The sequence below is a fragment of the Globicephala melas genome, chromosome 7 (genome assembly GCF_963455315.2).
Source record: "Globicephala melas chromosome 7, mGloMel1.2, whole genome shotgun sequence".
NCBI lineage: Eukaryota > Metazoa > Chordata > Mammalia > Artiodactyla > Delphinidae > Globicephala > Globicephala melas.
The window spans coordinates 108,081,869-108,109,238 of record NC_083320.1 but is presented as its reverse complement, the minus strand read 5'-3'; the positions used below and the strand labels follow the sequence as shown (position 1 = coordinate 108,109,238).

General features: G+C 47.4%; 1 protein-coding gene across 1 annotated transcript in view; it reads right to left on the bottom strand.

Moving 5' to 3' along the window:
* Positions 1-16,570: 16,570 nt before the first annotated feature.
* GYPC (glycophorin C (Gerbich blood group)) overlaps positions 16,571-27,370 on the bottom strand; it is a 44,552-nt gene continuing 33,752 nt past the window's right edge. The window contains exons 2-3 of the mRNA XM_030840326.3: positions 20,093-20,143; positions 16,571-18,032 (exon numbers count right to left, since the gene is read on the bottom strand). Of these exons, the coding sequence (XP_030696186.1) occupies positions 17,836-18,032; positions 20,093-20,143 (248 nt within the window). The 3' untranslated portion in view covers positions 16,571-17,835. The remainder of the gene's footprint in view (positions 18,033-20,092; positions 20,144-27,370) is intronic.

The window sequence follows — 27,370 nt, the reverse complement described above, 5'->3', positions numbered from 1 at the left end:
AACTGACCTTTAATTCAGTAATCTTGCTAAACTCTCTTATTAATGCAATGATTCATCTGTAAATTCTTTGGGTTTTCTGTATTATCAGTCATGTTGTCTGCAAGTAATGACTGTTTTGGTTCTTCTTGTCCAATGCTGACATTTCCCCCCTTGCCTTTCTCTGCCCTCTGGTACCTCCAGTACGATGTTCAGTGTAGGTGATGATAGTGAGTCTTTCTCTATTCCTAATCTTAAGGAAACACTGTTATAAGTTCACATGATCAGGTTGAGTAAATTTCTTTCTATTTCTACCTTGCTAAGAGTTTTTATAATGAATACATGCTAAATTTTATGAAATGCTTTTTCTGCACCTTATAGATAAGCCTATGACTTTTTTCCTTTGATCTGTTAATGGATGGCTTTCATCTGTTGATTTTTTAAAGTGTTAAATGAACCTCACACTCCTAGAATAAACTCAATGTGGTCAAGATAGATAAGCTTTCATATGTTTTGCTGAATTTAGTTTGCTAATATGTTTTTAGGAATTTCTTTTTTTTTCTTTAATAGTGATCTTGGGGTCTTCTTATTTATTTATTTTTATTTTATTTTTATTTTTGGCTGTATTGGGTCTTCGTTTCTGTGTGAGGGCTTTCTCTAGTTGTGGTAAGCGGGGGCCACTCTTCATCACGGTGCACGGGCCTCTCACTTTCGTGGCCTCTCTTGTTGTGGAGCACAGGCTCCAGACGCGCAGGCTCAGTAGTCGTGGCTCATGGGCCTAGCTGCTCCATGGCATGTGGGATCCTCCCAGACCAGGGCTCAAACCCGTGTCCCCTGCATTAGCAGGCAGATTCTCAACCACTGCGCCATGAGGGAAGCCCTTTAAGAATTTCTTACATCTACATTCACGAAAAAAAGATTGTCTGTAATTTAATTTTCATATACTTCTGTGGTTGGATTCTGGTATCCGGTTTACACCAGCCTCATAAAATGAGTCTACTGCCTTTTCTCTGGAAGAGTCAATAAATTTAGGATTGTGTATCTCTTGTATACTTGGTATAGCTCTGGTGATCTCTCTGTGGAAAGGTTTTAACTGTTGGTTCAGTTTCTATAATGGTTATAAGACCACTCAGATTTTCTGTTTTCCCTTTTTCCTTGGTATTGGTAAGTTACATTTTTAAGATTTTGCACATTTCATATAAATTTTTAACTTTATTGGTATAATGTTGCTCATAATGTCCTTGTATTGCCTTTTTAATATCTGCAGCATTTAAAGTTATGTTTTCTATTTTACTCCTAAATTACTTATTCATGCCTTTTCTCATGTGTTTCTTGATTACTTTTGCCTGAAGTTTTAAAATTGACCTTTTCAAAAGAACCAGTTTTTGACATTATTTTTCTCTCTATTGTATGTGCTTATTTTTCATTAATTTTTGCTTTTGCCTTTGTATACTCTTCTTTCCACCCTCTTTGGGTATATTTTATTGTTCTTTCAAGTCTGGTGCTCAGTTCATTAAATTATACTTTCTTGTTCCTAATATTAATATTTACTATTTTGTCTCTATGTCAAATTAACATTTCATTACATTTTGATATATAGCCTTTTATTATCTTTCAGTTTTAAATGTTTTCTAATATTCATATGATTTCTTATTTGACAGGTGTTATTCAAAAGTATGCTGTTGAATTTACATGTTTGTTATTGATTTCTAACTTAATTACATTGTGGCCAGAGAATGTAGTTTGTAAGATACCAGGATACCAATCATTTAAAAGCAGTTGAGACTTTTCTCTCTTTTTTTTGTGTCTTAATATGTGGACAATTTTTGTAAATATACCATGTGCACTTGAAGAAAATGTGCATTTCTCAACTGTTGAATGCTATGAATATTAATTGATTATCTACCTGTCAACTATCTATCATCTCCCTCCACCTACCTACCTAGTTACCTATAACTATCCATCTATCTGTCTATCTATCTCTTATCTATCTGTCTATCTATCTATCATCTATATTTATCATCTTCTATCTAATCTCTGTTATGTCAAGATTGGTGTGTTTTTCTAACCTTTTATGTCTCTGTTTTATTAAAAATTTTGTTGCTTATTTAATCTTGCTATTCCCAAAACAGTGTGTCAATATCTCCTAAAATACTGGGTTAGCCAAAAAGTTCGTTTGGGTTTTTCTGTAAGAATGAACATTTTGGCCAACCCAATAATTCTGGATTTGTCTATTTCTCCTTGCAATTCTATTATTGCTTTATATATTTTAAAACTGTATTTTCATATGCATTCAAGTTTATAAGTGCTGTAGTGGTTTTGGGGGAAATCAATATTTGCATGATTTATTTTTTACTGTTTTATCCTCTCTGTGTCAATATGTTTTAGACTTATTTCTTGTAAACAACATCTGTTTACTTTTCTATTTTGACAATATGTTCTTTTAAATGGAGAATGTAATAAATTACATTTATTGTAGTTCTGATATAGGGTTGTGTTTTTTTTTAAATTTTTGACCATGTGGCTTGTGGGATCTTACTACCCTGACCAAGGATTGAACCTGTGCCCCTCAGCAGTCCTAACCACTGGACCACCAGGGAAGTCCCTATATTTCTGATACAATTGAATTGGTTTCCAATAACTTACTTTGTACTTTCTGTCTGATCTTCTTTATGTTTATTTTTCTTGCTTTCTTTTGAATTGATTGAATATTTTTCTCACTTCATTTTTGCATCTAATGTAGAATTTATACATTTTTTTCTGTTATTTCACTACTATTTGTGTTTAACTTACCAAAATCAAAATTTAATTAATATTATTGTCATTTTCCTAAACAATACAAAACCCAAGTATATTTTAATTTTAACTCTCCTTTCTAAATATGGTGTTGATGTCCATTATTTCAGTTTTACTCTACTTCTAAGCACATAAGAGATTATTATTATTGTTTTGTAAATTTAGCTTTTGTTTAGATTTACTTATATTTACCACATTTTTTGCTTATCATTTCATCTTGCATCTTACACTTCCCATTTGGATTCTTTCCTCTGCCTGACGTATTTTAAATTTTCCTTTAGTGAGAGTTTCCTGTTTGTCTGAAAATGTCTTTCTTTCTTTATATTCTTGAAAGATAGTTTTGATAAGTATGTAACTCCAGGTTGACAGTTTTCTCTTTCTCATTTAAAATATTATTTCTTTTTTCAAATGGTTTCCTTCTTTTTTCTGTTGAGGAGGGTTTTTTTACGGTCAAAATAATTCTTCATACTTTTAAATTTAATCTATGTTTTCTCTCTCATTGCTTCTGATTGTCTTCGCTGTTAGCAATTTGACTACAATGTGCCTAGGTGTGGGTTCTTTGTATTTATCCTCCTTGGGAATCTTTGGTATTCCTGTACTCTGAAGATCAGTGTCTTTTACTGATTCTGGAAAATTCCCACCTACCTATTGCCTCTTTCCATTTCTCTTCTCCCCTTTTAGAAATCTGATGAAATGTACATTAGCTCTCCTTACTCAATCCTCCATTTATCTTTTGTCTCTTGACTTCTCTTTCTATCTTTTTGTTTCTATTTGTCACTTTCTGGATAATTTTTGCTCAGCACATTGTAGATAATTCATTGCCTTCTGACTTCCTTTGCTGCTGTTAAGAAGTCAACCACTAGCCCAGTTGTTATCCCTTTGGAGGCAATCTCTCTTTTCTCTGATTTTCTGTGGCTTTGCTAGGATATGTCAAAATGTGAACTTAATTTTGCTCGTGCTTCATGGTGCTCAGAGGGCTGGTGTTCTCCAAAGGTCTTGCTTTCTGAACTATGGGTCTCCCTTCCCAGGTGAATACCTTTATTTTCTCTTACCCAGCCAGAGCTATTTCCTAGCAAACAAGCCAGTCCCTCTCTGAATCTCTGATTTTTTTCTGACGCCACAGAAATGTTTTCCTTGCTTTCTCCCTTCTGTGCTTTATCTCTTATTACCATATATTTAGAATAGTTTATGCATCTAAAGAGGGAAATTGTACCATCTCAACTGGAGCATTACTTCTAAAATTATCTATCTAAAAGCATATAAAAATGATATTAAAAATAAAATAAGAGGCTTCCCTGGTGGCACAGTGGTTGAGAATCTGCCTGCTAATGCAGGGGACACGGGTTTGAGCCCTGGTCTGGGAGGATCCCACATGCTGCAGAGCAACTAGGTCCGTGAGCCACAACCACTGAGCCTGCATGTCTGGAACCTGTGCTCGGCAACAAGAGGCCGCGATAGTGAGAGGCCCGCGCACCACGATGAAGAGTGGCCCCCACTTGCTGCAACTGGAGAAAGCCCTTGCACAGAAACGAAGACCCAACACAGCCAAAAATAAATAAATAAATTAATAAACTCTTACCCCCAACATCTAAAATAAATAAAAAATAAAAGAAAATAAAATAAATGACCTTTCCTATGCTTTGTGAGCTTGGGGCCAGGATTTTCCTTGTCACCTAATCTGAGAAAGGGATGCAGGCTCATGTGCTATAGGTGTTTTTGTGTTCATGGGAGCTAAAGTATTAGTAGGTGAGTGTTAAGGAATTACCCAGGGAGATAAGGTGATATACCCAGGGAAGGTATTTGCATGCTGTTAACTCCTTTTCCAGAGATAGTGTATTCTTCTCAGTTAGAGACTTTATAAAGTGGTGGGGATTTCCATCACTTTGGCCTGAGGAGGGGGATGATTCTATCTAGTCCATCTCCCCAAATCAGATTAGGCCCGTCCCTGCTCAGAATTCTCAAGCAAGTCCCATTGGTGGCAGAGTGAAAAGCACCCTTCATAGCTTGATATTCAAGGCTATTAGTGAGGTTTCTCCTTGCATTCTCCAGGACCCTGGGCATGCCAGACCCATTTATGTCTACTCACCCATCTCTATCTGAAATTTCTTTTTCTTAATTCAATTAACCAATAACTCTGTAATTCCTACTTACCTTTTCAGACTGACAAGCAGAATTCTTCCTCCAAGAAGCTTTACTTGACCAACCCCTCTCTTCCTTTCTGCCCACACCACGCTTTCTTTCCCTTTCCTTCTATTTTCTCCTCCCCATCCTGCTGGACATGTAAGGAAACATCCTGTGGTTCCCTCTCTCTATTTAGCAATATGTGTTGCTTTGGGGTTCCTTTCTATCAATGTCTCTGTCTGTGTGATCTGCTTGAGAGCAGACCTTCGTCTCTGTAGACCCAGTGCACACACAGGGCCAGGCACATAGGAGGTTCTCTGCACATGCTCTGTTACTCCTACCATGGTGGCAGGTGGCACTCTGCCCTCTCAGAGCCCCACAGGTCCTGCTTTGCCAAGGCCAATGAACAAAGATCTCTGACTTGCCTCCTGGGCAACACCATCCCTCAGGGTTTCCCACTACCCTGAGAACTGAGTGTCTGCATCTAGGTAGGATGTTTCTGGAAGGCAGTGCCTTCCCCTCCTCCTTTGCCTCCTCCCATACAAAAACCCCTGGGAAAGCAGGGAAACTGTAAAGGAAAAGATGTCTTATGGTATCTGAGAATGTAGTTGCCTGGCCTCTGAGAGTTTACTTGGGAAGGCACTTACATCAGTCAGAATAAATATCAGCTCAGCAGATAGGAAGCCAGCTCAGCAGATAGGAAGGCTGACGTGGCTGCCTTGGGGTGCAGATGAGCTCACTCACCTCATGTGAGACAGGGAAGGTCTCTGGGTACTGTTAGAGCAATTCTCCTGCAAGCCCACAAACCCCAGCTTCCCAGAAACTCACTGGAGCTCTTCCATATCAGATCATCAGTTTCTAAAAAACCATGCAGTGCATGGGCTGAAGCCTGGGTTCCAATCCTGGCTCTGCCACATTATGCTATGCAATCTGGATGAGGTTCTTCATGTGTCTCTGTCTCAGTTTCCTCATCTATAAAGTGGAGAGAAAATAATAACGCTTACCTCAAAGGATCGTTGTGAGCATTCAGTGAGTGAATAGGTAATACCTAGTATGTAGGTATGTCGTCACTCACCTTCAGTGCATTGTGTTGTATCAGACAAGCCTTTATCCCATCTCTCTCGGTCTCCCCACCGAGGACTAGATCACTTTCACCTGGTCTTGATTATAGTTTGGGTGATACTCATGTACCGTTTCTCTGCTTGGTTCTAAAGACCCCTCCTGGGTAGACAATCTTCACTGGGGGGATTCACACAGGGACTCACAGGGAGGACTCAGCGGGAGGGGTGGGCTGTAAAATACTCTGCATCTATGAAAATGCCGCTTCTTGGATGACGTTCATTTAGCTTATGCTGCTTTTTTTTCTGATTATATATTTTTGGTAGAAGACTTAGAAAGTTTATGTGATAGGAGGGAAATATCCAAAAACAGTGATTCCTACTTATTACTGTTTGTGAAGAAGCTCTGCTTCAGAAGCCGAGGTCCTTGCAGAGCTCCGGGATGGAGGGAGATGCCTGGTGTGCAGACTCCCAGGGACCGTATGGGTCTTGAAGTACTGCATGTGACCCCTTTGATAGCAGGTAGACAGCAAGTGGAGGGGTCCATCCTGAGGGCAAAGAGACAAGAGGTCACAGGGAAGATTCACATTCCAAAGGGAGAGGTGTCTCAGAAGAGCTTCCTTGAGTCCTTTGGAAACTTCTCTCATTGGTCTTAACCCCGAGCAGTTACTGTTAATGTGCAGGTGAGTTTTCCCATCTTTTCTGTGCCTTTTTAGTGTGCTTGTGTTTGCACTGGGTATGTTGTGTATTTTAATGTTTTTCACGTAATGTTACATCACGAACATTTCCCCAACTTATTAAACATTCTCTGCAACACCATATCATCACTGCAGAATATTTAATTGCAAGTCTGCCTCATAATTATCTTAACATTCCCCTAATGATAAACACTTAAACTGTTCTATTTTTTTCCTTACTGTAAATAGAGCTATTATGGGCTTTTTTAAACTGAAATCTTGGCCTGTATTTCAGGGTATTTTCTCAGAACAGACTTTTAGAGGTAGAGTTTCTGGGACAAAGAATGTGAACGTTTACAAGATTCTTGGTGCACTGCCAAAGGCATTGCCAGAGAAGTGATGGGCAGGTCTGCACTCACCAGCGTGTGCCCATTGGATGCTTAGTGGCTTTGGGTAAGCTTCTTTTAGGTAATCTCTGTCTTAGTTAATACGATAAAATGTGATATATATGCGTATATATGTAAACGTGTGTGTATATTTTATATATATATATATATATATCTTTGATTAGTAATGCAGCTGCACATTTTTTTTCCCTCTTACAATCATTTTTTAATGGCAGGTGATTAGTAGTGGGTAGAATAAACAAGTTAGAGAGCTTACTTCTCCTTCCCTGAGGGGTAGCTGCTGTTAGCTGTCAAGAATTCCCACTCAGCTTGGCTGTTTAAACTCTCCAGCTTGTGTTTTTTTTTTTTTTTTAATCAAACTTGTCTGTAGGGGGAAAATCCCTCTGTATAAGCAACCCAAAATAACTTTGTGATGGCACATTTCAACAGGCTGTTGACAGGGGTGAAAAGACCTTCTCTTCATCCTGAGCATCTCCATGTCCCAGGGCACTGGCTCCTTCTAACAGTTTCATGAAGAAGGGATGGTAGGACTCTTCATCCCCTTTTAAGTAATGAGGAAATCAAGGCTCCAAAAGGGGAGCCTCCTGAATCTGCCCCATGTCGTCTCCCAGGAACCAGCTCCTCTCCTTCAGTTAGTAACAATCAACTGAAAGACCCAACGGGTCCCTTCCATTGTCAGACCATGGCTGGATGTAGGGAGCGGGGCAGGGTGGGGTAGCCCAGTCTGGCTTCAGTGGGAGAGTGTCATCCTCAACTGGCAATGCCTGCCAGGGACACAGGTGTGGGAGGACTTTCACAAGTACCCAGTGCCGCCTAGATGCCCAGTACCACCCAGTTGCCCAGGGCCGCCCAGGTGCTGGTATTTACAACATAGGTGGAGCCTGCCCCTCTTGTATCTCTAGGATCCCATTTTTTCTTCTAGCAGAGAAATTAGAAGGTTGGACATAAGTACCCCTATTGGTTTCTGTGACCTTATCTGGACCATGTCCGGTCATTTTGCCTGACTTCAAGCATAGCCTCTTTTCTGTATCCTAGTCCTATGTGGCCGGGATGGTGTTCTGAACTGAGAAGGGTGTAAGAGCTGAGCCTTTGCAAATTAATGAAATGAGAGACATCTCCCTTCTGTGCCCTCTTGTCTCCACCGTGCCCTCCACCACACAAATATACCTCATCACCTTGTGCTGCTCTCCTGCCTCCAGGCTCTGGTGCCCTGAGTCCCCCACACAGGGAAGAGGGGATGTGTACAGCCTCGCTTTCCCCTGTTTCCCCCATGCCAGAAAGGATACGTGTGGCAGAGAGATTTGCAATGTTTCTTCCTAAAGAATAAAACTTGAATTATGGCATTTCTGACTTCCTTGGGATCGAAAGATTGGGTAAAAGGCCTTCTGTGGGCATCTCCAATGCTGTATAGACAGGCTTTAAGAGGTAGCCCTTCTGAATCCTTTGTTTTATTTCCCCTCTGGGGTTCTAGCCAGGTATCTTTTGTCCCAACGGAATTGCAAACATGTCTTTAGGAAGCTGAAGACCTTGGTTCTTTCTGTGCAGATTTTAGTGACAAAGGTGGATGAAGAGTCTTCATCCATAAACCCAACGCATATCTTTTGAATTTTTGTTCTGGGGTCCATAGTGTTCTGTACACGTTGCAACCTACAAAGCAATGCAGAGACAGGTAGATTCATAGTTGTGTCCAAAGAGGATTTTGCTTCCATCCTGAGGGATCTGTTATAACGTGCTTCTCCTTATTCAAGCCTCGACAATTTCTAGGCCATCTTTCTCCTCACAGTACACCTCTAATTCACCTCAACATTGGCCACCAAAGTGTTCTGCAAACCAGACCATATCCACACCCTGTTCCCTCCCGTAAGTACCTCCGAGGGCTTTCCACCACCTTTGGGGCAATAACCAGACTCCATAGTACGGCAGCCAGGCCCCTCATTACCTGGTTCTTTGCAGTCTCCGGGTCCAGCCTCATCCCTGGTCACTTCCACACATGCCTCAGCCTCCAAAAATAGCAGCTTACTTGAAGTTTCTGGAACTCACCTCTATTTCTCTGTATCTTTCATCTCTGCATTTGGCTGACTCCTTCAGAAGCAGGCTCAGAAGTCCTCCTTCAAGAATCCTTCTCTCAAGGACTTCCCTGGTGGTCCAGTGGTTAGGACTCTGAGCTTCCACTGCAGGGGGCATGGGTTCGATCCCTTTCGGGGAAGTAAGATCACGCAAGCTGCGTGGTGAGCCAAAAAAAAAAAAAAAGAATCCCTCTCTGACCTCCCACAGGCCTTTTATTTTCTAATTGAAGTATAGTTGATTTACAATGTTTTGTTAGTTTCAAGTGTATAGCGAAGTGATTTAGTTATATATATATATATATATATATATATATATATGTATTCTTTTTCAGATATTTTTCCCTTATAGGTTATTACAAGATACTGAATATAGTTCCCTGTGCTATACAGTAGGTCCTTGTTGTTTATCTATTTTATATATAGTAGTGTGTATATGTTAATCCCAAACTCCTAATTTATCCCATCCCCCCTTTCCCCTTTGGTAACCATAAATTTGTTTTCTAGGTCTGTGGGTCTATTTCTTTTGGTAGCCTTCCACTGTGGGCCCTTCACAGCTTGAGCCAATTCAACACGCTTCCTGTGGTGGTGGGCGTCCTCCAGAGCCGTGGGGTCCTGATAGCCTCAAAATCTCTGGCATTGTACCTGCAGCGTAGTATAAACTCAGAGAACATCTGTGGAATGAATGAAGGGGTTTCCCTCCCTGGATGGTGGGGTCTGGGTGCTCACCATCATTTTGTCCTAACATCTCCACTTGTCACCCTTAGAAAACAGTATCTGATGAACAACGGCTGTGGACTAAACGGTCCTTCCCTAGATCACAGTGTATTTGCCTCTGAGGCAGCGAAGCGGCCCACAGGGTGCATTCTCTTGACAGGGTGAATGCAGAACTCTTCCCTAAGTCCTTTTGAGAGAAAAAGAAGAATTCCAGCTAGTTGAAAAATAAGAGTTGGCTGAAGGGTTTGGCTCGAAGTTAGAGACGGGAAGGTCTGTATATCTTAAGCATCCTTGGAGATCTAGCATGTTGGCAAGAGAGACCTCTCCATCACAGGATGACCTCAGAAATAGAAGCTGGCAAATTTCATCCAAGTTCATTGCCAGGGCTCTGGATTTATGAATTCACCCATGAACTAAGACTTCCCACCGTGTCTGCCTCTATTTGTGATAGCAAAGCAGCAAAAGCAATCACACCCTCAGCCATCTCCCTCATACGCTAACAAAGAGGGGCAGAAAAGCCTTCTACTTTAAACTCCCTCATGTGTCTCAAGAAGCAGAAGATGCTTTCTGGGAATCCCCTGGTGGTCTGGTGGTTGGGACTCCATCATGCTTTCACTGCTGTGACTCGGGTTTGATCCCTGGTTGGGGAACTAAGATCCCACCAGCCACACAGCACGGCTTGCGGGGGAAAGAAAAAGAAGCGGAAGTTGCTTTCTGATTTGCTGCTGAGAAGGCAGCAGTCCAGCGGTTATTTAGCTCGTTGCTAGGGGGTCATGCATGTGCACACTTATTCATAGGTGTTTACGGAGCACCCTCAGTCCCAGGCACAGGGTTAGGCAGTGCTTACCATGTGGAGAGACAGTTCTCCATGGGTCTCTCTCATTCCTCACATCGTGTCAGTGAGGCACAGGCTGTCCTTTGTTCTGGACCATCTTTGCAAGGATGTTTGTGGAACAAGTGGTCTTGGAGGATGGAGACAGTGCTTCCCTCCAGAGCGGAGGGTGGGCATGCTTACTTCCCATTATAATGGACTCAACTTCTCCTAGCCAGCACTTGCTTCCAGAACTTAACCCACTCATGTGGACATGCAGCCATCTGGGACCATTCACATTGCCATGTGGGATTTGGGGACAAAGAGAACTGATGAAAAGATGCTGGTATTCATGTCCCGGTTGTGCCATGAGTGATGAAGCCCTCGGTCTCTGAACAAGGACTCCTGTGCCTTCTGTCCACACCCCTGGAAGTGTTCCAGAATGACCTGTTAACTCGAAAGCAGGTAAAATCTCAGCCCCTTCACCGTTCCCGACAAGCTTATTGCCATATTGAATTTTATATTCAAAACGCTGTAAAATTAAAATATTTTTATCTTCACTTTGTTCTTTCGAACTGAAACAGAGAAGTTAAGTAACTCTTCCTGGGTCGCAGAGCTAGTTTGTGTCACAGGGGAGATTTTTGTTCAACTCTCTCTGATTCCAGAACCACTCTCTCTCCATAACATGTGGAGCTGTTACACTGAAAACATTAAAGCGCCTGTAGGTTCATTGTGGCCCTGGGCCAGTTAAAATCCTCTTGGTCCCTTAAAGTGTCCCTGTTGCCATGATGATAAAAAATACTCAGCGAGGAGCGGCAAACAGTTGAGCAGCCTCTCCTCCAAAGGAACGTAAACAAGATAAAATCATCATGAGTTCCTTCCATGGCAGAAAAAGTTCTCCTCTAATATTTACATAACAATTGGCTCGAAGCCCTGACCTACTGCCCTTTCTTCTGGTGAGAGGATGAGATCCATTTCCCACCCAGCAGGATGGGTTGAGTCATGTGAAATTCAGACTAAACAACAGCGTAGCTGGAGTGAAGGGTGTGCTCAGGGTGACGGACATCTCGGACCCTGGGCTGCATCCAGACCTTGATATGCCCTTAGAACCCTTGTACATTTCCACGGTGCATTGCCACATCCTTATGATGGAGACTGACCTGTTCCTTCAGTGGCTCCTTGTTGCCCATGGGACAAAGGCCACGGTCCATCTCTGGTCTACAGTGCAACTGACTCAAGCCTTGCTTTCCCTCTGAAGCCTTTCCTAAGTCCATGCCATCCCCCAAGTGGAACTGGCCCCTCCCCACTTGGTGTCCACATTATCTATATCATTTCTCTTACAGCATCAGTAACACTTTTCCATGTACACTTATGTGCTTATCTCCTCCACAAAGCCACGCACCCTTAGAGCCAGGGCCTGTTATATTCAGCTGTGTCACCCTCACACTTAGATAGGTACCTGTTTGTGGGTTGCAGCTATACACTCTGACACATACAGACATATATGATCCATCTGTTTCTGCGTCTGAAATGTCATCATGAAATATGCTTATTTTTTAATTGAATACTTTTTAAAAGCACAGATCACCCGATAAGGGCGTGTATGAATGACATGATGTCATCTAGTTGGTCATTTTCCTCTTGATTAGAGTGACCTGGGTGGCAAACTTCGGGGGTGCTTGAGGTGTGGGTGAGGTATGATGGACCTGAAAACACTTACTGTCTCTGTCTTGCTAATCGTCCTGCCCAGGGCCAGCTCCCATGGCTCTGAGCTGCCTCTGTCCTTGGCCAGTCCTCAGTGGGAATGGGGATGCTGGCACGGGAGCCCAGGCCGTGGCTGGTTGGGCCTGCTGGACGGCAGAGAGCCGGCCTGGGTGCCCTGGCCCCGTGGCATCCCTGAGTCCTGCTGCCGCCTGCTCTGCTCCCAGGAAGAACTCCCGCTGATTCACCTCAGCCTGTGGAGGGCAGGAGGCTCCCTTCCCCAGTCTACTGGCCAGACAGGCCTGCGTTCAGATGCTCCCTTGGCCTTTAGAAGCTGTGTAACCTCCAGCAAGTCCTTCCATCTTTCTGAGCCTCAGCTTCTACAGGTCTAAAGGGAGGATGACGCGGCCCTCCTGTGAGGTTATGGTGAGGATGACGGAGGACCATGTGCAAAGAAGCTGGGGTTCACATAAGAGTGTCCCCTCTTCTTCCAGCCCTCCCCCCTTCTATCCCCCCTCTCTTCCTTCCCCCTCCACTTCCCTCCTTCTTCCTGAACAGCCCTTGGAGACTCGGGGTGTGCATACTTGTTCTTATTTGTCCTGATTACCATCTGTTGCAGGCCCGCTGCATGGAAGCTCCAGTGCATTGTTGGGGGATGGATCAGAGATAAAGCAAGCATTCTCCCTGCCCAGTGGGAACATTATTTATCTGCACATCCGTGTGTACTGGTTGCTGCGTGCACGTGTCCGTGTCCATGCTCTCACTAAGCTGCTCTGCTCCTTGGTACGGCAGCCCCATCTATGCAGTCAGCCTGTGACCTCTCCCTCCAGGGTGGCGTCTGCACTGAGCCTCCTTGGCCAACCCGGCCTTGCAGCTTCCATGTCACTGAAACAGGAGGGAAGGGGGCAGGGCACAACCTCTAAAAGAATGACGTAGCCCTTGAGGACATGACCTAAACTGGTTAGAACCAGTTAGGTCCAAGATGGCAGAAGATTTGACTTCCAGCGGACCTTGAGACTCATTTTACGCTCATTGTAATACGTTAGCTAAATGACACACCCACAGGAGCCATGACAGTTCTGATGCCGACCATAAAGGGCCAAAAAGTGGGTGGGGCCCAGTTCCTGAAAATCTCCGCCCCTTCTCCAAAGTAGTTGGAATACTCCTCCCACTCATTAGCCTATGAAATTACCCAGCCCCTAAAAACCAAGCACCCCATATTTCGGGGCCTCTCGCCTTCTGAGACAGACTTCACTCTGTCTGTGGAGTGTGTTTCTTCCAAGGCTGTTCTCGCCTTTTGAGATGAATCACATTCTGTATGTGGAATGTATATCTCTCTAAATAAATCTACTTCTTACTTATCATTTTGTCTCTCACTGAATTCTTTCTGTGATGAGACATAAAGAACCTGAGCTTCATTGAGTCCTGAGACCAGGTGTGTGATTTCAATAAAAGACAGTGGGTGTAAGTCCCAATCTGAGCTGTGCAGTTTCATCACCACTGCATCTTATTCTGGCTGGGCCTGGGACCCGGTGGGCTGGGGAGCAGGCTGTGCTCCCATAAAGTTTTCCAGGACACTGGGTAGGCCAGGGGGATGAGGCTGAGTGGAGGGGAGGGAAGAAGTGAGGTGCCAGGGAGCCCAGCTTCTGTGGGCCAGTTCTCAGACTGCAGTCAGTACAGTCGGACCTGGGGCTGTGGAGGGAGGGAGGGAGGGAGGGGTGACCAGTATTCCTCTTCCCACACAGGTACCAGCCCTCAGGGAGGCCCAGGGGCTCATCCTCTCCCTGGAGCCTTTTTAAAGGAAGGCATTTCTGAAACTGAGCAGGACCCTGTGAGGCTCCTGGGCATGGAAGCCTTTCTGTGTCCCCCATTTCTTGTTGGTAGGGAAGAGACTCCAGCCTCCATGACCTTCCCTGAGTTCCAAAGGGCAGTTTCAAACAGCTGCTAATCAGGGAAGGGAGGGGATGCAGAGACAAGGGAGGAGCAGGCAAGAAACAACAGTGCAGCCTTGGGGCAGGGTCCTGGTTCTGCCTCATGGGATACACACAACAATATCTTTGAGCTGTTCTGCAGAACTAAAACCCCCAACAAATGGAAGATGCTAACAACTTAATGAAGCATTCTTCATTCCAGAGAGAAGGTCACAGTTTGATATCCTTGAGAACCACAGAAGCCCATCAGGAGACCACCTGAGGCCAGATTAAAGGAGCGCAGGCCCTGCACACACCCTGATCCTGAACAGCAACCCTGGCCTTGAACCATGGCTGTAAAACTCCTCACCAAATCCTGCCACCCCCCCCCAGGTTGGGGCACACAATTTTTGAGGGCAGGAGCCCTCTGTGTCCCCCTCTGCCTGGCAAAGCAATACAGCTATTCTTTTCTACCTCACCCAGAACTCTGTCTCTGAGATTTGACATGGCACCGGTGTACAGAGGCCGGGTTTCCAGCACCACTTCTGTGTGTGGGCTCTGGGTGCTCCCTCTGTGCCCACTGGACAGTGATCTGTATTCAAACTCCTTGCAGACAAGGCCACGTGCCCACGTATCCTCAAAAACCTAAAGTGACGTCACAACAGAAAGGAACGTTAGAAGTCATTTAGTGTTTCCTAAATGTGGGGGACTCTCGGCCCACAGCTTGCAACAGGTATTCTGGGAAGAAATGGAGTCTTGGCCAAATGCATTTCGGTAGCGCTATCTGACTCTCCCTGCCCTGCCATACACACACTGGGATACCGGAGATGCTGAGGAGACTTGGCATTAGTTTAACTTCCCTTAATAGGCCGTTTTCCAAACTTATTTGCACAGGGAACACCCTTTTGGTTTGGGCTGTTTATCGTCACTTTGCCAAACTGGTGTTCTATAGCATTTTGGGACACGGATACAGCCAAACCTTTTATTTTATAGATGAGAAAGTGGAGGGCCAGCGAGCTTGGTCCTCTCACCCCCACCCCAGGGAAAGGCCTCAGCTTCTGAACACGTCTCTTCCATCTCTGCTTCTTTCCTTCCCTCTGCTTCTCTCCCTGTGACTTCCGGCTCCCTTAGTTGGCAGCCATCCCTGCCTGAGCTTGGATCCCATTAGTTCTCTAAGGAGAGTCATAGGAGACCTTTTTCCTGACTCCTTGTATAGATGGCTCCGCCTCAAGAAACCTGAGCCCTGAGAAGTTCCTGGCCACCTGGGCTGCAGTCTTTAATCTTGGAACTGCTGGTCTCCAGGTGAGGGATCGCTGAGCTGCTGGGAGTCTTAGAAAGACTCTCATGCAAGAGGATGGTTAGTAAGTTCACTTTAGCTCACAGTTGCTCCTGAGGAAGTGTTTAAATATGACGCACTGAGGACATTTCATTGACTGATACATACCCACTATACATCCAACAACAGTTATTGACATCCGAAGACAATTAGTGCGGAGCACATGACACATTTGTTCCTGCCATCAACCCTGGGAGTTGGCCAGGGAGGTCAAGCGAGTTGCCCAAGATTCCAGGACCAGGACAGGGGGAGCCAGGGCCCAAGCCCAGGGAGCAGGGCCCTGCAGTCTGCACTCCAGCTTCTGGGAGCCATTATCACTAATGTTAGCATGGGAAGGATGGGGTGACGCTGTGATTCATAAGAAATATATATTTGCTCATTCAGATGACCAAAATATATTTCTCCTATATATTTATATGGTCTTTGTACACTGTTCCTGGCTCATAGCTTCCAAAACCCTTGGAACTTCCTAAGAGCTGAGAGTGATAAAGGTGTCTTTTGTTATTTGAATGAGGTGATTTTTGGAAGCCCCTAAGGTTGGGGGCTGGTTGTCAGGGGAACCAACCACCTGACTAGAGGTTTGTAACTTTCAGTCTCACCCCTTGACTTCCAGGCGGGAGTAGGGCTGGAGGTTGATGGTCAATCATCATTGACCAGTGATTTAGTTAATTATGATTATGTAATGAAGCCTCCATAAAAACCCAAAAGGGCAGCTTTTTGGCCCTTTTTCAGAGAGCTTCTTGTTGGGGGAGCCAGAATGCTTCTGTGCCACTGTGCTGGGGCCCTGTTCAGGACCTCACCCTACACTATCTGCTTTACCTGGTTGTAGATTCCTAACCTTTAATAACCTTACATATATATATATATATTTTTTTTTTAATTGAAGTATAGTTGATTTAAAATGTTGTGTTAATCTCTGTTGTACAGCAAAGTGACTCAGTTACACACATATATTCTTTTCCTCAGTTACACACACATGCTTTTTCGTATGCTTTTATGTGATGGTTTATTGCAGGATACTGAATATAGTTCCCTGGGCTCTACAGTAGGACCTTGTTGTTGACGCATTGTATACGTAATAGTTTGCAGTTGGGGGTTCAATGACTTTTGATAATAAATCGGTAATCTGTGAGTAAACTGGTTTTTCTGAGTTCTGCAAGCCCTTCTAGCAAATCAATCGAACCTCTGCAGGGGGTCGTTGGAACCTCCAGTTTGTAGCTGGTGGGTCTGTCACTGACATCTGTGGTGAAGGTGATCCTGTAGGACTGAGCCCTCTACCTGTGGAATCTGATTCTGTCTCCAGGGAGACAGTGTCAGCACTGAGTTGAACTGCTTGTTGCTGCAGGGAAGCCTCCTCTGCACGTTAGAATTGGGCTTGGGGACCCTTTTCCGATGGGGTTCACTCGTATTTTTAGCAGGTCCATTCTTTCTAATACCAGGCATTCAGGAACCAATGCTTCAGCTAGTGCCCTGGGGGCTGGGGCAACCTATTTCTAGAGGGACACTGCACTCGTGCATCTGTTTCCTGAAGCTGTGCCCAAGTGGGGAAGACGCATGCTGGTCACTGGGCCCTCCCTCTCTCCCTCCCTGGTGGGGGCCAGGAGCCATCTGTACAGACTGTGTTCTCTGACAACCGCCCCGTGGAGCCTGAAGTGGCCGTCCCAGTATCAGCGGGCGGAGTCGATCAGAGAACACAAAACTGCATGGATAACAGGTAAGCCCTGGGCAGCCTTTATCTTTCCCTAAACAATCACAGTCACGTCATTTGACTCTGAATGCTCCATTACGTTTCAGATTTATTTCCAATCATTGAGAGCTGCATCCCTGGGAGACAAAGGTGCCTTTGAGCTCCGGCACCTGCTGTTCCCCTCAGATGTCAAGGGCTGACGTTTGATGTCTTTATCCGCAGTCGGCGTGATGATGACTCACTCCTTGCTCCCCACTCCTAGGCCCACAGCCCCATTCACACCCAGCGAGGACTTCCATGCCCCACACGCAGGTGGCAAAGTGCGCGGCCCAGGGGGAGCCGACCTCCTCCCTCTCTTCCCTCTGGCAGAGCCTGCCTGGGTCCCTGGGAGAGGCCTCTGCAGCTGGGTTCCTCCTTCGCTCCCTCCCCCACTGGGCGGCACCCAGTGTCCCAGGCGAGGTGTGTGTCTTGGGGTGCGGGGGGCGCTCGCGGGCTGCCTGGTGCTGCAGGTGGGGGGTGGGCTTTCTCTCCTGGACGGGGAGGCGTTGGCGGGAGGTGAGTCCTGGTAAAGTCCTTCAGATGAAGTACTCCTTTCTGCTGCTGTCACCGTTGTCCTGGAGGGACGGGTCGTCCTGCAGGGCCGCGTCGGCGCTCTCGGCAAACTCCGTGCCCTTGGCCTCGTTGGTGTGGTACGTGCCCTTGTGCCGGTACATGTAGTGCAGCATGAGAAAGAGGAGGCAGACCAGCACGAAGGCCACGGCCGCGATCACGCCTGCAGGAGCGGAAGCACAGGGCTCTGTGTCGGGGGGAGAGGCCGGGCTGGGATGGGGGAGGACGCAGGCGGGACCCACAGGGTTGTGCTGGGACAGACACGCTGCCGGCCAGACACCAAGCCCAGACAGGCTGGCTCCTTCCTGCCTCTCTCTTGCCCTGCCCAGGGCACTTGCCCCTCCCCTGTGCCCATCTAAGCTACCCCTGACCTCCCCTCTCCCTCCGGGCAGCATCCTCAGACTGAGGCTGGAATCTTATCCCAGAACTGTCCCTGCTCCGAGGCGCTCCCCGTCCGCTGAGGGAGGCAGACCTAAGTGAACCATCCACGGAACGCAGCTCGCGGGTTTGCCTAAAACTGATAGGTTCACGGGACTTGGAACTTTCAGGGATTTTTTTTTTTTTTTAGAGATAAGTTTAATTCAAAGAATTAGGTATTTTATATATAGCTATTAAAAAGGTGGAAAAATTATTTTATAAAGACACAATCATTTTTTAAAACCTGGCAAATTCAGAGAAACACAAATGGACGTTAACATGTCCTTAATCCTTCGGCTCAGAAATCACCGCAGTTAACAATCTGATATCTTTCCCTCCCAAGAAGCATTCATGTTTAATCGAAGGTCTCCTTCAATCTTCAAATGAATGGCCCTCTCTAAACCTTTGTAACACTTTAGCATTTAGAACTTGCAATCATTTTCAAACTCTTCTTACTGGAGTCCCTCTGGCCGATTTACGGTTCTCCAAACACTTTTTATTTGACCAATTTTCCATGTCTTTGCACATGTTCTCTCTGCTGAAAATATTTTCCCCTCCCCTTGCCTTCCTGGTAAACTTGGATGCTGCCTTCAGAATCCAGCCTCTCCCACCTCCTCTAAGAAGACGGCTTTGCCTTACTCTCCTGGCCCTGCAGAGCAAATCACTCCATCCCTTAGCATTTCTGCTGTACTTTGTAAATCTGATAACTGAGTTTTAGAAGCAGGACAATCCCAGCTGAGGGGTTTCCTGGGCATGGGATTGAAGTGCGAAAACCGGGAAAGTGCCAGGAGCGGGCGGGGGCGAGGGCTGCCCCTGGAGAAGTGTGGTGTGTGTGCCCCTTAGCCCACAGCTCCCCTGTGCTCCGGGAGGTGGGGTCTGCAGGAGGGGCTGGGAGGTGTGGCTAGACGGCTGGTCAGAAGGAAGAGGTCACTCAGGCTTTGGAGTGATGGGGTGAGAGGGCAGGACCAAAGAGTTTGGGTAGGACTAACGGGTGGCGCTCTCACGTGGGGAGGTTCAAGTGCAGGTGTTTGCTTTGAAACCCCAGAACAAACCCTCTGCCTTGACTTAGAAGGTGGGTTTACTGCGGGAGGGGCCTTTGGAGAATATGTAGAGGTTACAACCGTTCCCAAGTCCCAGCTTTGGGACAATTTCCTCAGCTCCCCGCGGCCTTTAGGGGACACTTCTGTCTGCATGATGTTAATGGCATTGTCTAAGAAAAAGAAGGTCCGGCCGTTCAGTGAGTAGGAGAACATCAGGGTGATTGCCTGCTTTTATTTATTTATGTCGAAACGTGAAGTTCCCTGAGCTAGGAATGAGCTAGGGAGAAGCGTGAAGCTCTGAAGGACACGGCAAGCTATAGCTCACAGACTTAGTCTGTCCTGAAACACAGTTTGGGTCACAGCTGTGACCAGTGGGGGCCAGTATGGGCTTCAGAGCAAGGCTAGGGCAGGGTTAGGATGGAGAGACAGGGGCGTGAGACCTACGACAAGAAGCAGTGTGGCTTGATGGAGCCGGGAGAGAAGTCAGGGAACCCTGGTCAGCCCCCAACCCCACCCCTTCCTCACCAGAGCGGCTCTCCCTCCAGCCCCGCTTCCCTGTGCATCTAGGGCCCTGACAGGACCTGATGCAGATGCCTTGGCACCTCACCCACCAGGATGCTGTGTTGGACATTTTCTTACAGAGCCAGAGTCCCCCGGTCCACCTTCAAACCACCTTTGAGGGAAGGAAAGCAGGGCCATGGCAGGTCCTGCCCTTAGTGTTTCCTCTGACCCTCGTGGCTGTTTGAGGGGCCCCCGGACAGCGTACCTGCAATGACGGCGATGTCCATCTCCCTCGAGGCCATCCCGGGGTCGGGCTCTGTGGACAGAACAGAAGAGGCTGAGGTGAGAGAGGACGGCTGCCCATGCCCTGCAGTGTCTCCGCCGAGCTTGCACCCTCTGCTCACAGGTGCACTGGCCCAGGGTGCATGGGAAACTGCGTGGCACGCAGACAGGCCTCTGGCCGGGGCTGCACAGGGCCGGGCCCAGGCTCTCCATGTCCGCTGACCGTTGCTGGAGAGCATCGTGTCACTCCCAGGGCTATCAGACACCATTATGGCATCTCCAGGACTGAGCCAGCCATATGTGAGGGACCTCTGCTGCAACCCTGACTCAGACCCCTGCCCACACCTGCAGGTGCTCACCAGACACCTGTGGGGGTGTGAGGGCAGGCACGACTGTGTTTAGTGCAGTGTCACCTGCCTCTTCAGGCCTCAGCTTTTCTCATGATGATGGTAAAAACAGACCACCTGTGGGGTGTCTACACATGTCAGGTGTTGGTTTAGTTGCCATCCATCTAGCATACCAGGTACATGGTATTATTAACCCATTTCACAGGTGGGACACTGAGGCTCAGAGACTGATGTGCCCACCGTCACACAGCTGGTCTGGTGGGCGAGCTTGAGGCCGGGACTTAAGGCTGTGCTCTCTGGGGGACACTTTCTCTCTTCTCACTTGAAGACGCCCTTCCCAGGAGGGCTCCTATCCAGGGATCTCTCCCTAAGACCCTCCACAGGCCTCTGCATCCTTCTTCTGAGGGTAGGGCTACTCTGTGGTGCTATCCAAGTTACTAAGTGCGTTTTTCAGAAGCTCAGTGGTCTAGCCAGAAGGCTACGATGTCCAGGAGAGCAGGAACCTCTCCTCTGGGATATGTGTGAGAGGAAGGATTTATTAGAGCACGGAAATATCAGTGTTCACATGGAAATCCCATGTTCCCATCAAGGGCTCCACGTATTAAAACAGAGAAGGCTGCTTCATAATAGTCATTTCCGCTCAGATAATCACTTTAATTATAGCGTGATGAGGTCATTCTCCCCAGCGCAGCTGCCAGATGCCTCTTTCTGATAAGAAGCTGGCTGGTGGTGGAGGGAAGTGGGGGCTCCAGGCTTGAGACCCGGAGGAGGAGAGCCAGGCTGGGGGCTCTGAGGCCAGCACAGAGCCTAGAGGTGGCGGAGAGGAGAAAACAAGGCCTCAAGTCAGCAAAGAGACAGAGCAGGTATCAGGGCAGGGGGAGGGAAGTACAGATAGGAGAAGGTCAAATGGATGCTGGACTTTGCAATCCAGGGTGGTCAAGTGCAGCCTGGGACTTAGTATCTAGCACACAGTAGGTACTCTAAACATTTACGGAATGCATGATCGAGGGGATAAATGCACACAATAAATGAATGCATGCAGAGGCCAGAGTCCTAGAGCTTACTCTATCACTATGCACCTCCCATTTCAGCAAGAAAGAATAGCCCCTTCCTTAAGTTGGCATGGATGGTTGTAGAAGCTCAAATACCCAGGATTGCTGTTAGGAATTTTCCAGGTGAAAGCAAGCCTTTCTTAAGTCAGTTTGTCCAAGGCAGCCAGCATTAGAAAGGACTGCTATTTCTTCTTCTTCTTCTTTTTTTTTTTTTTTTTTTTGCGGTACGCGGGCCTCTCACTGTTGTGGCCTCTCCCGTTGTGGAGCACAATCTCCGGACGCGCAGGCTCAGCGGCCATGGCTCACGGGCTTAGCTGCTCCGCGGCATGTGGGATCTTCCTGGACCGGGGCACGAATGCATGTCCCCTGCATCGGCAGGCGGACTCTCAACCACTGCGCCACCAGGGAAGCCCTGCTATTTCTTCTTTTAAAAACAATTAGTAATTGCTTACCATGTGCCAGGTACTGTTTTTAGCACTTAATGTGTTTTAACTCAAATAGTCCCTATGACAATGCCATTCAGTAGCAGTTATTATTGTCCCCTTTTTACAGATTTGGAAGCTGAGTTCCAGAAAAGTGTAATTGATTTCCCTGGGTCAGAACCTCTCCTGTTTGAGCCTGAGCAGCCTCAAGATGACATGCCTAACCCTGCAGGGCCCTGCTCAGTGGTGAGCCTGGGTGAGCTGGGTGAGGACCAGAGGTATTTGGCTTGGATCACTTGGGGTGAATTTCTTGGTTTGGGCGTAGGGACCAGAGCTGAATTTGTTGAAGTTGCACCATGTGACCGGACTCCAGGGTAGTGACACTTCAGCCTGGCCAGACCTGCCACCTAGGTCAGAACTGGCACAGAGGAGGAAGCTTGGGCATGTCTGGGAAGGTGGGGATGGTATAAGATAGTGGTTGTCAAAGTGTGGTCTCTGGAACAGCAGCATTTCCTGGGAGCCTGTTAGAAATGCACATTCCTGGGCTCCACCCCAGACCTACTGTACCAGAAGCGCTGAGGCTGGGGCCCAGTAATCTGTGGTAACAGTCCTGCAGGTGATTCTGATGAACGCTCAGGGTTGAGAACTGCTGGTGTAAGAGAAGGCTTCCCAGAGAGGGTTTATCAGGATGGGCCCTTGAAGGATGAATAGGAGTTTGTGGCACAAACAAGAGTATAAGCATTGGGTTTCCCTGGTGGTGCAGTGGTTGAGAGTCTGCCTGCCGATGCAGGGGACACGGGTTCGTGCCTCGGTCCGGGAAGATCCAACATGCCGTGGAGCGGCTGGGCCCATGAGCCATGGCCTCTGAGCCTGCGCATCCGGAGCCTGTGCTCCGCAGCAGGAGAGGCCACAACAGTGAGAGGACTGTGTACCGCAAAAAAAAAAAAAAAAAAAGAGTATAAGCATTTCAGGCAGAGAGCTTAGCCCCTACAACAGCCCCTCACCTTTCTCTAGTTCTCAGTTTTCTCCCCAAATGACTGCTTGCCATCCATGGCACCTAGGGTCCTGAAACTTGGGCTTTGATCTCTTGCTTCTGGAGATGCTGCAGTGAGAGTCCTCACTGGCTACACCACCTCATGCTGTTTCAGCCAGCATCAATGATATGGGATATTTGCAGAAGGCTAGTTGGAGTAAGCTCGAATCCCTCCCAGGAAGTTGATGGGTTACTGTGCGATTGGATTACGAGCCTGGAATGAGAGTCCACCCCTTGCTGAGTTTCAAGGGTAAGTAGGAGCTTGGGATTAGAATCACTCCGAGTTCAGGAACTGGGATTGGGGGCCGATGAGCAGCTTGAGGAGGGTGGATTTTATGGCAAAGAAAGATGTTATTTATGGCCAAGTGTGCATCTGAGATCAGAACAGACAGCGGTCTACTCCTGAGATTGGACAAGCATGAATGGCCTCCACCCTTTTTGTAGAGACCCAAAGTGCCCTGTGCGTTTCCGTCCTAGCTCTCCTCAAGATTGCAACGCCCCCGCCAGAGAGAAAGCTCTTCGAGTCCCAGGACCGCATCTGTCTTACTCACAGTCCTGCGTGGCTGGCACGGAGTAACAGTTGTTGAGAGTTATTTGAAAGCCTAGTCCTATCTGGGGAACAGAGGATGAAACTGCGCCCTGCACTGTCCACATCACTCTGATGACCCTTGGGTTCAAATCCTGGCTTGACTAACTTAATGGCAGCGTATTCGGTAAAATGCTTAATACAGACTGGCTTTAGTTTCTGTGTGTGTAAACAGGGATAACAAACCCACTTTGTGGTAAGTGTTAGAAATGATACACACACACGTGATAAATACTGTATATATGTTATATAGACAGTTACTATGTGGTACATAGCTCAGAATAGGTGTTTTTCAGTTGTAGCCACCGCTTTGATTGTGAGTCATTATTACCCTGGTTTGCATGGAATTCAATGCCATTCACCTAAGGGACCAGTTCCCAGATGCCGTGGGTCCAGGCAGACGCTGGATGCTGTCGGGAATTTCCAGCATCGTCCGGCTGCCAGTCAGAAAGCACCGGATGCTCAGTGCCTCTCTTTCCCGTTTCACTGCAGGGACCAGGAGAGCTTCCAAGAAACAAAAAGTGAGTCTCTGACCTCAGGGTGCTTACAGTTTCCCTGGGTGGTGTGATTGTGATGGATGAATTATTTAGGGCAGTGCCTGTCACACAGGAAGCCCCAGGTCACTGGTGGGTGACAACCAGCTAGAGAGAGAAAGAGGCAAAGAGAGAAAAAGGGAAGGAGAAATAAAGAAAGAAACCAAAACAGGAAAAGAGAGAGGAGACAGAGAAAATAGCATAGAAACCACGAGGTCCATCATGGGCAGTCGGGATACTGTTTAGGGAGCTCTGATTTCTTTTGTGCACACACACCACAAGCATGTGGATCTGAGTCACAGTGTAAAGGGGGTTTCTTACTGAGGGCGGCATTTACCACGATTTTGGGAGACTGTGATTTAGACAACAACACGACAAGAGGGAATACACGAAACCCTTTGTGTCCTATAGTGTCGGGTTCAAGGGTAGCCCGTCTAAGAGATCAAGCAAGGAGCAGGCAGATGGAGAACAAAGCACGGCCTCATACCAGTGAAAGCTGATCTAGGTGATGGTGGCCGAATGGTCAAACAGCCTGATACCTCTGGGCTTCTGAACACCCCCGTGTGGCCACCCAGCTGCAGGCCTTGCCACAAGGCCAGGGCCAAGGGCAGGGACAACAGATGTTTCCCGTAGCTGTGGATCCAGAGAGGGAGAGGAAGGGAAGGGCTGTTCCTGCCCCCAACTCACATGCAGGGAAGTCACCACCTCCCATGGAGGCATGGTGGGGAGTGAGGGCAGGGATGGGGGGGAGGCTGATGCTCTCCTAGAGGCCTTGGGAAATTTCAGGGGTGGGAAGAATGTTCCAGGACTAGGGAAGTTCTGACACAAGTCCTGGGGGCTCAGCCTCGGGGGGGAAGCAGGGGGAGGACTTACTAGGCAGCAGGCTCTGGGTGAAGTAAGTTGCCACTTACATTCCTCACAGCAAGCGAGCCAGAGGGAAGTGTTTATCTCCACAGAGCTTGAGCAAGTGGTCGACATCTCACAGCCCAAAGAGGCAGAGTCTGTGTTGTAACCTGGGATCCCTGGCTCTAAAATGTGTGCTCTCTCCAGAGTGCAAGCTGCCATGGTTGGGAACGGCTTCTTTCCTGTGCCATCTGCAACGTGGCAGCAGCCAGAGCCCTGCTGACTCTCTAGGTCTGCAGGGTGGTCCGCTGCGTGTTTCCTGGTCAAAGGCAGCACCCCTGGGAGGTAGCAGGGTGCAGAGGTGCTGCCCCTCCATGCAGGCGACAATCTCCACTCCAGCTGGCAGCTTGGGCACCGCTAATAGGATGCAGCACTTTAGCAGCAGCTGGATCCTCGGGGCTCCAGCAGTGCTTCTCAGATGTCAACAGAGAGCAGTGCTCAGGCACTGGCTCCAGGGACACAAGTCGACCCTCCTGTTGCCACCAAAAGCCTTGCTTCTCTCGTGTTTTCTGATGAAGCTGTGCAGGGAACTTCTTTTTCCTGCAAGGGTTTGTCTTCAGCACCTCCTGACCCACCTCTAATGGTTTTTCCTATTGCCTCAGGGGTCCTGGTGGAAGCACCCCATTCCTGTTTCCCATCTCCCACCTGGTCCAGTCAAGAGGAAGAATTCAGGCACGGGGCAGAAGACTCTGGGAAGAGTAAGATTATTTAAGCCTTAGGAGCACGAAGGGAAACGTTTGTTGACCAAAAGGTTTGTCATCAAGTCCTTGAAGAATTCATGCCATGACAACGGTGTCAATGCCAGCAATGAGCAGACGTGGCAACCACATCTCTCGCTTGATGGTTTGCTCTGGGCTACTTACACTGAGAGCCTTTTTTTTTCAGGGGGCTTAGTGGGTGATGGCTTTGCGTGAGGCTGACTTGGGTTCAGAGGAAGGACAGGAACGGTTGTGGCCCTAGATAGTTCTCCTTGGCTCACACTGGAGTTTCTCCTTCCTTTTCTAGATTCTGGCCTCAAAGGCCTGATGCAAGTGAAACAGAAATCAGCTGACGATTGACGTTTACTAACTGACTTTCCTTTGTGGTAAGAAAAAGGTCAAAGACATTTACTTTTCTTTGATGGTCTGTTGTTATCTCACACTGAAAGGGTGTAGCATTCAAGCTACAACAGGGGAAGAATGGGTCTCAGAATATAAGAGCCCCAAGGAAAGAAACGGATAGCTCGGTATCCACTGTCCATCTCTCTTGCAAGACAGCCAAGGTCGGCTGAGCAGTTAGCATTTGCCCAGCCCCAGGCTTCACCGGATGCAGAGAGGATGAGGTCTGTCCCCAGAAGGGTTAGGACTTGGTTGAGGAGACACGACACATTTACATGAAAAGTTAGACTCTGTGTGTTTAAGTGTCAAAATGAGCAAGAAAGACGTGCCCGGGAAACAGAGTCACAGATGGAGAAACCAAACTTATGGTTACCAAGGGGGAACAGGGGGAGGGATAAATGGGAGATTGGGATTGACATATACACACCACTATATGTAAAACAGATAATTAATAAGGACGTACTGTGTAGCACAGGGAACTCTACTCAGTACTCTGTAGTGGTGTATATGGGAAAAGAATCTAAAAGAGAGTGGTTACATGTATATGCATAACAAATTCACTTTGCCGTACACATGAAACTAACATAACACTGTAACTCAACTATACTCCAATAAAAATTAACTAAAAATAAACTTCCTTTAGCACCCACTACATCCCAGCAACGTGGTGGATAGTTAAGGCAAGGCCCCTGCCTTCAAGGAGCAGACCGTACAGCAGAGACAAGGACGTCTGTGGGTAACTTTGGAAAGGGTAGGTTTCTGGGTTCTCCCGAAGGCTTCCTGGAGGGGGTGGTCCCCAAGGCTGGCCTGCTGAGATGCTGAGTGGGTGATGCCAGCAGCAGTGGTAAGAGAAGGACGTGGAGGGAAAGCTCACGGTGGGTCATCGGGTGTCGGGGTCTGGGCTCCCGGCAGCTGCAGGTTGTATGCTGGGGAGGGGCGTTACCTGCCTGCAGCTTCCAGCAGGTCACCCTTCCTATCTGTGCAGAGAGGCTGTGTTGCCTTCCCCGGGCTTGCAGACCAAATTCTCCACACAAAGTACCCGGCCAGGCGAGGCCAATGTGAATTTGACCTGCCTTTTATCAGAATGTGCCTGCCATTCTCAAGGTCAAAACTATTGCCCTCATGGTCCCTGTGTGTCACCTTATAAACAGTCTCCCCGGGCCCAGGGCTGCCAAAGTGCTGTGCAATGTTATTACACTGCTCTGAAACCCCATCCAATGATCCAGCCACGCTTTCCTCCTCCTGGCTGTGATGCTGCCTTCCCTGTTGCCCTGGTGCCTGATGCTGC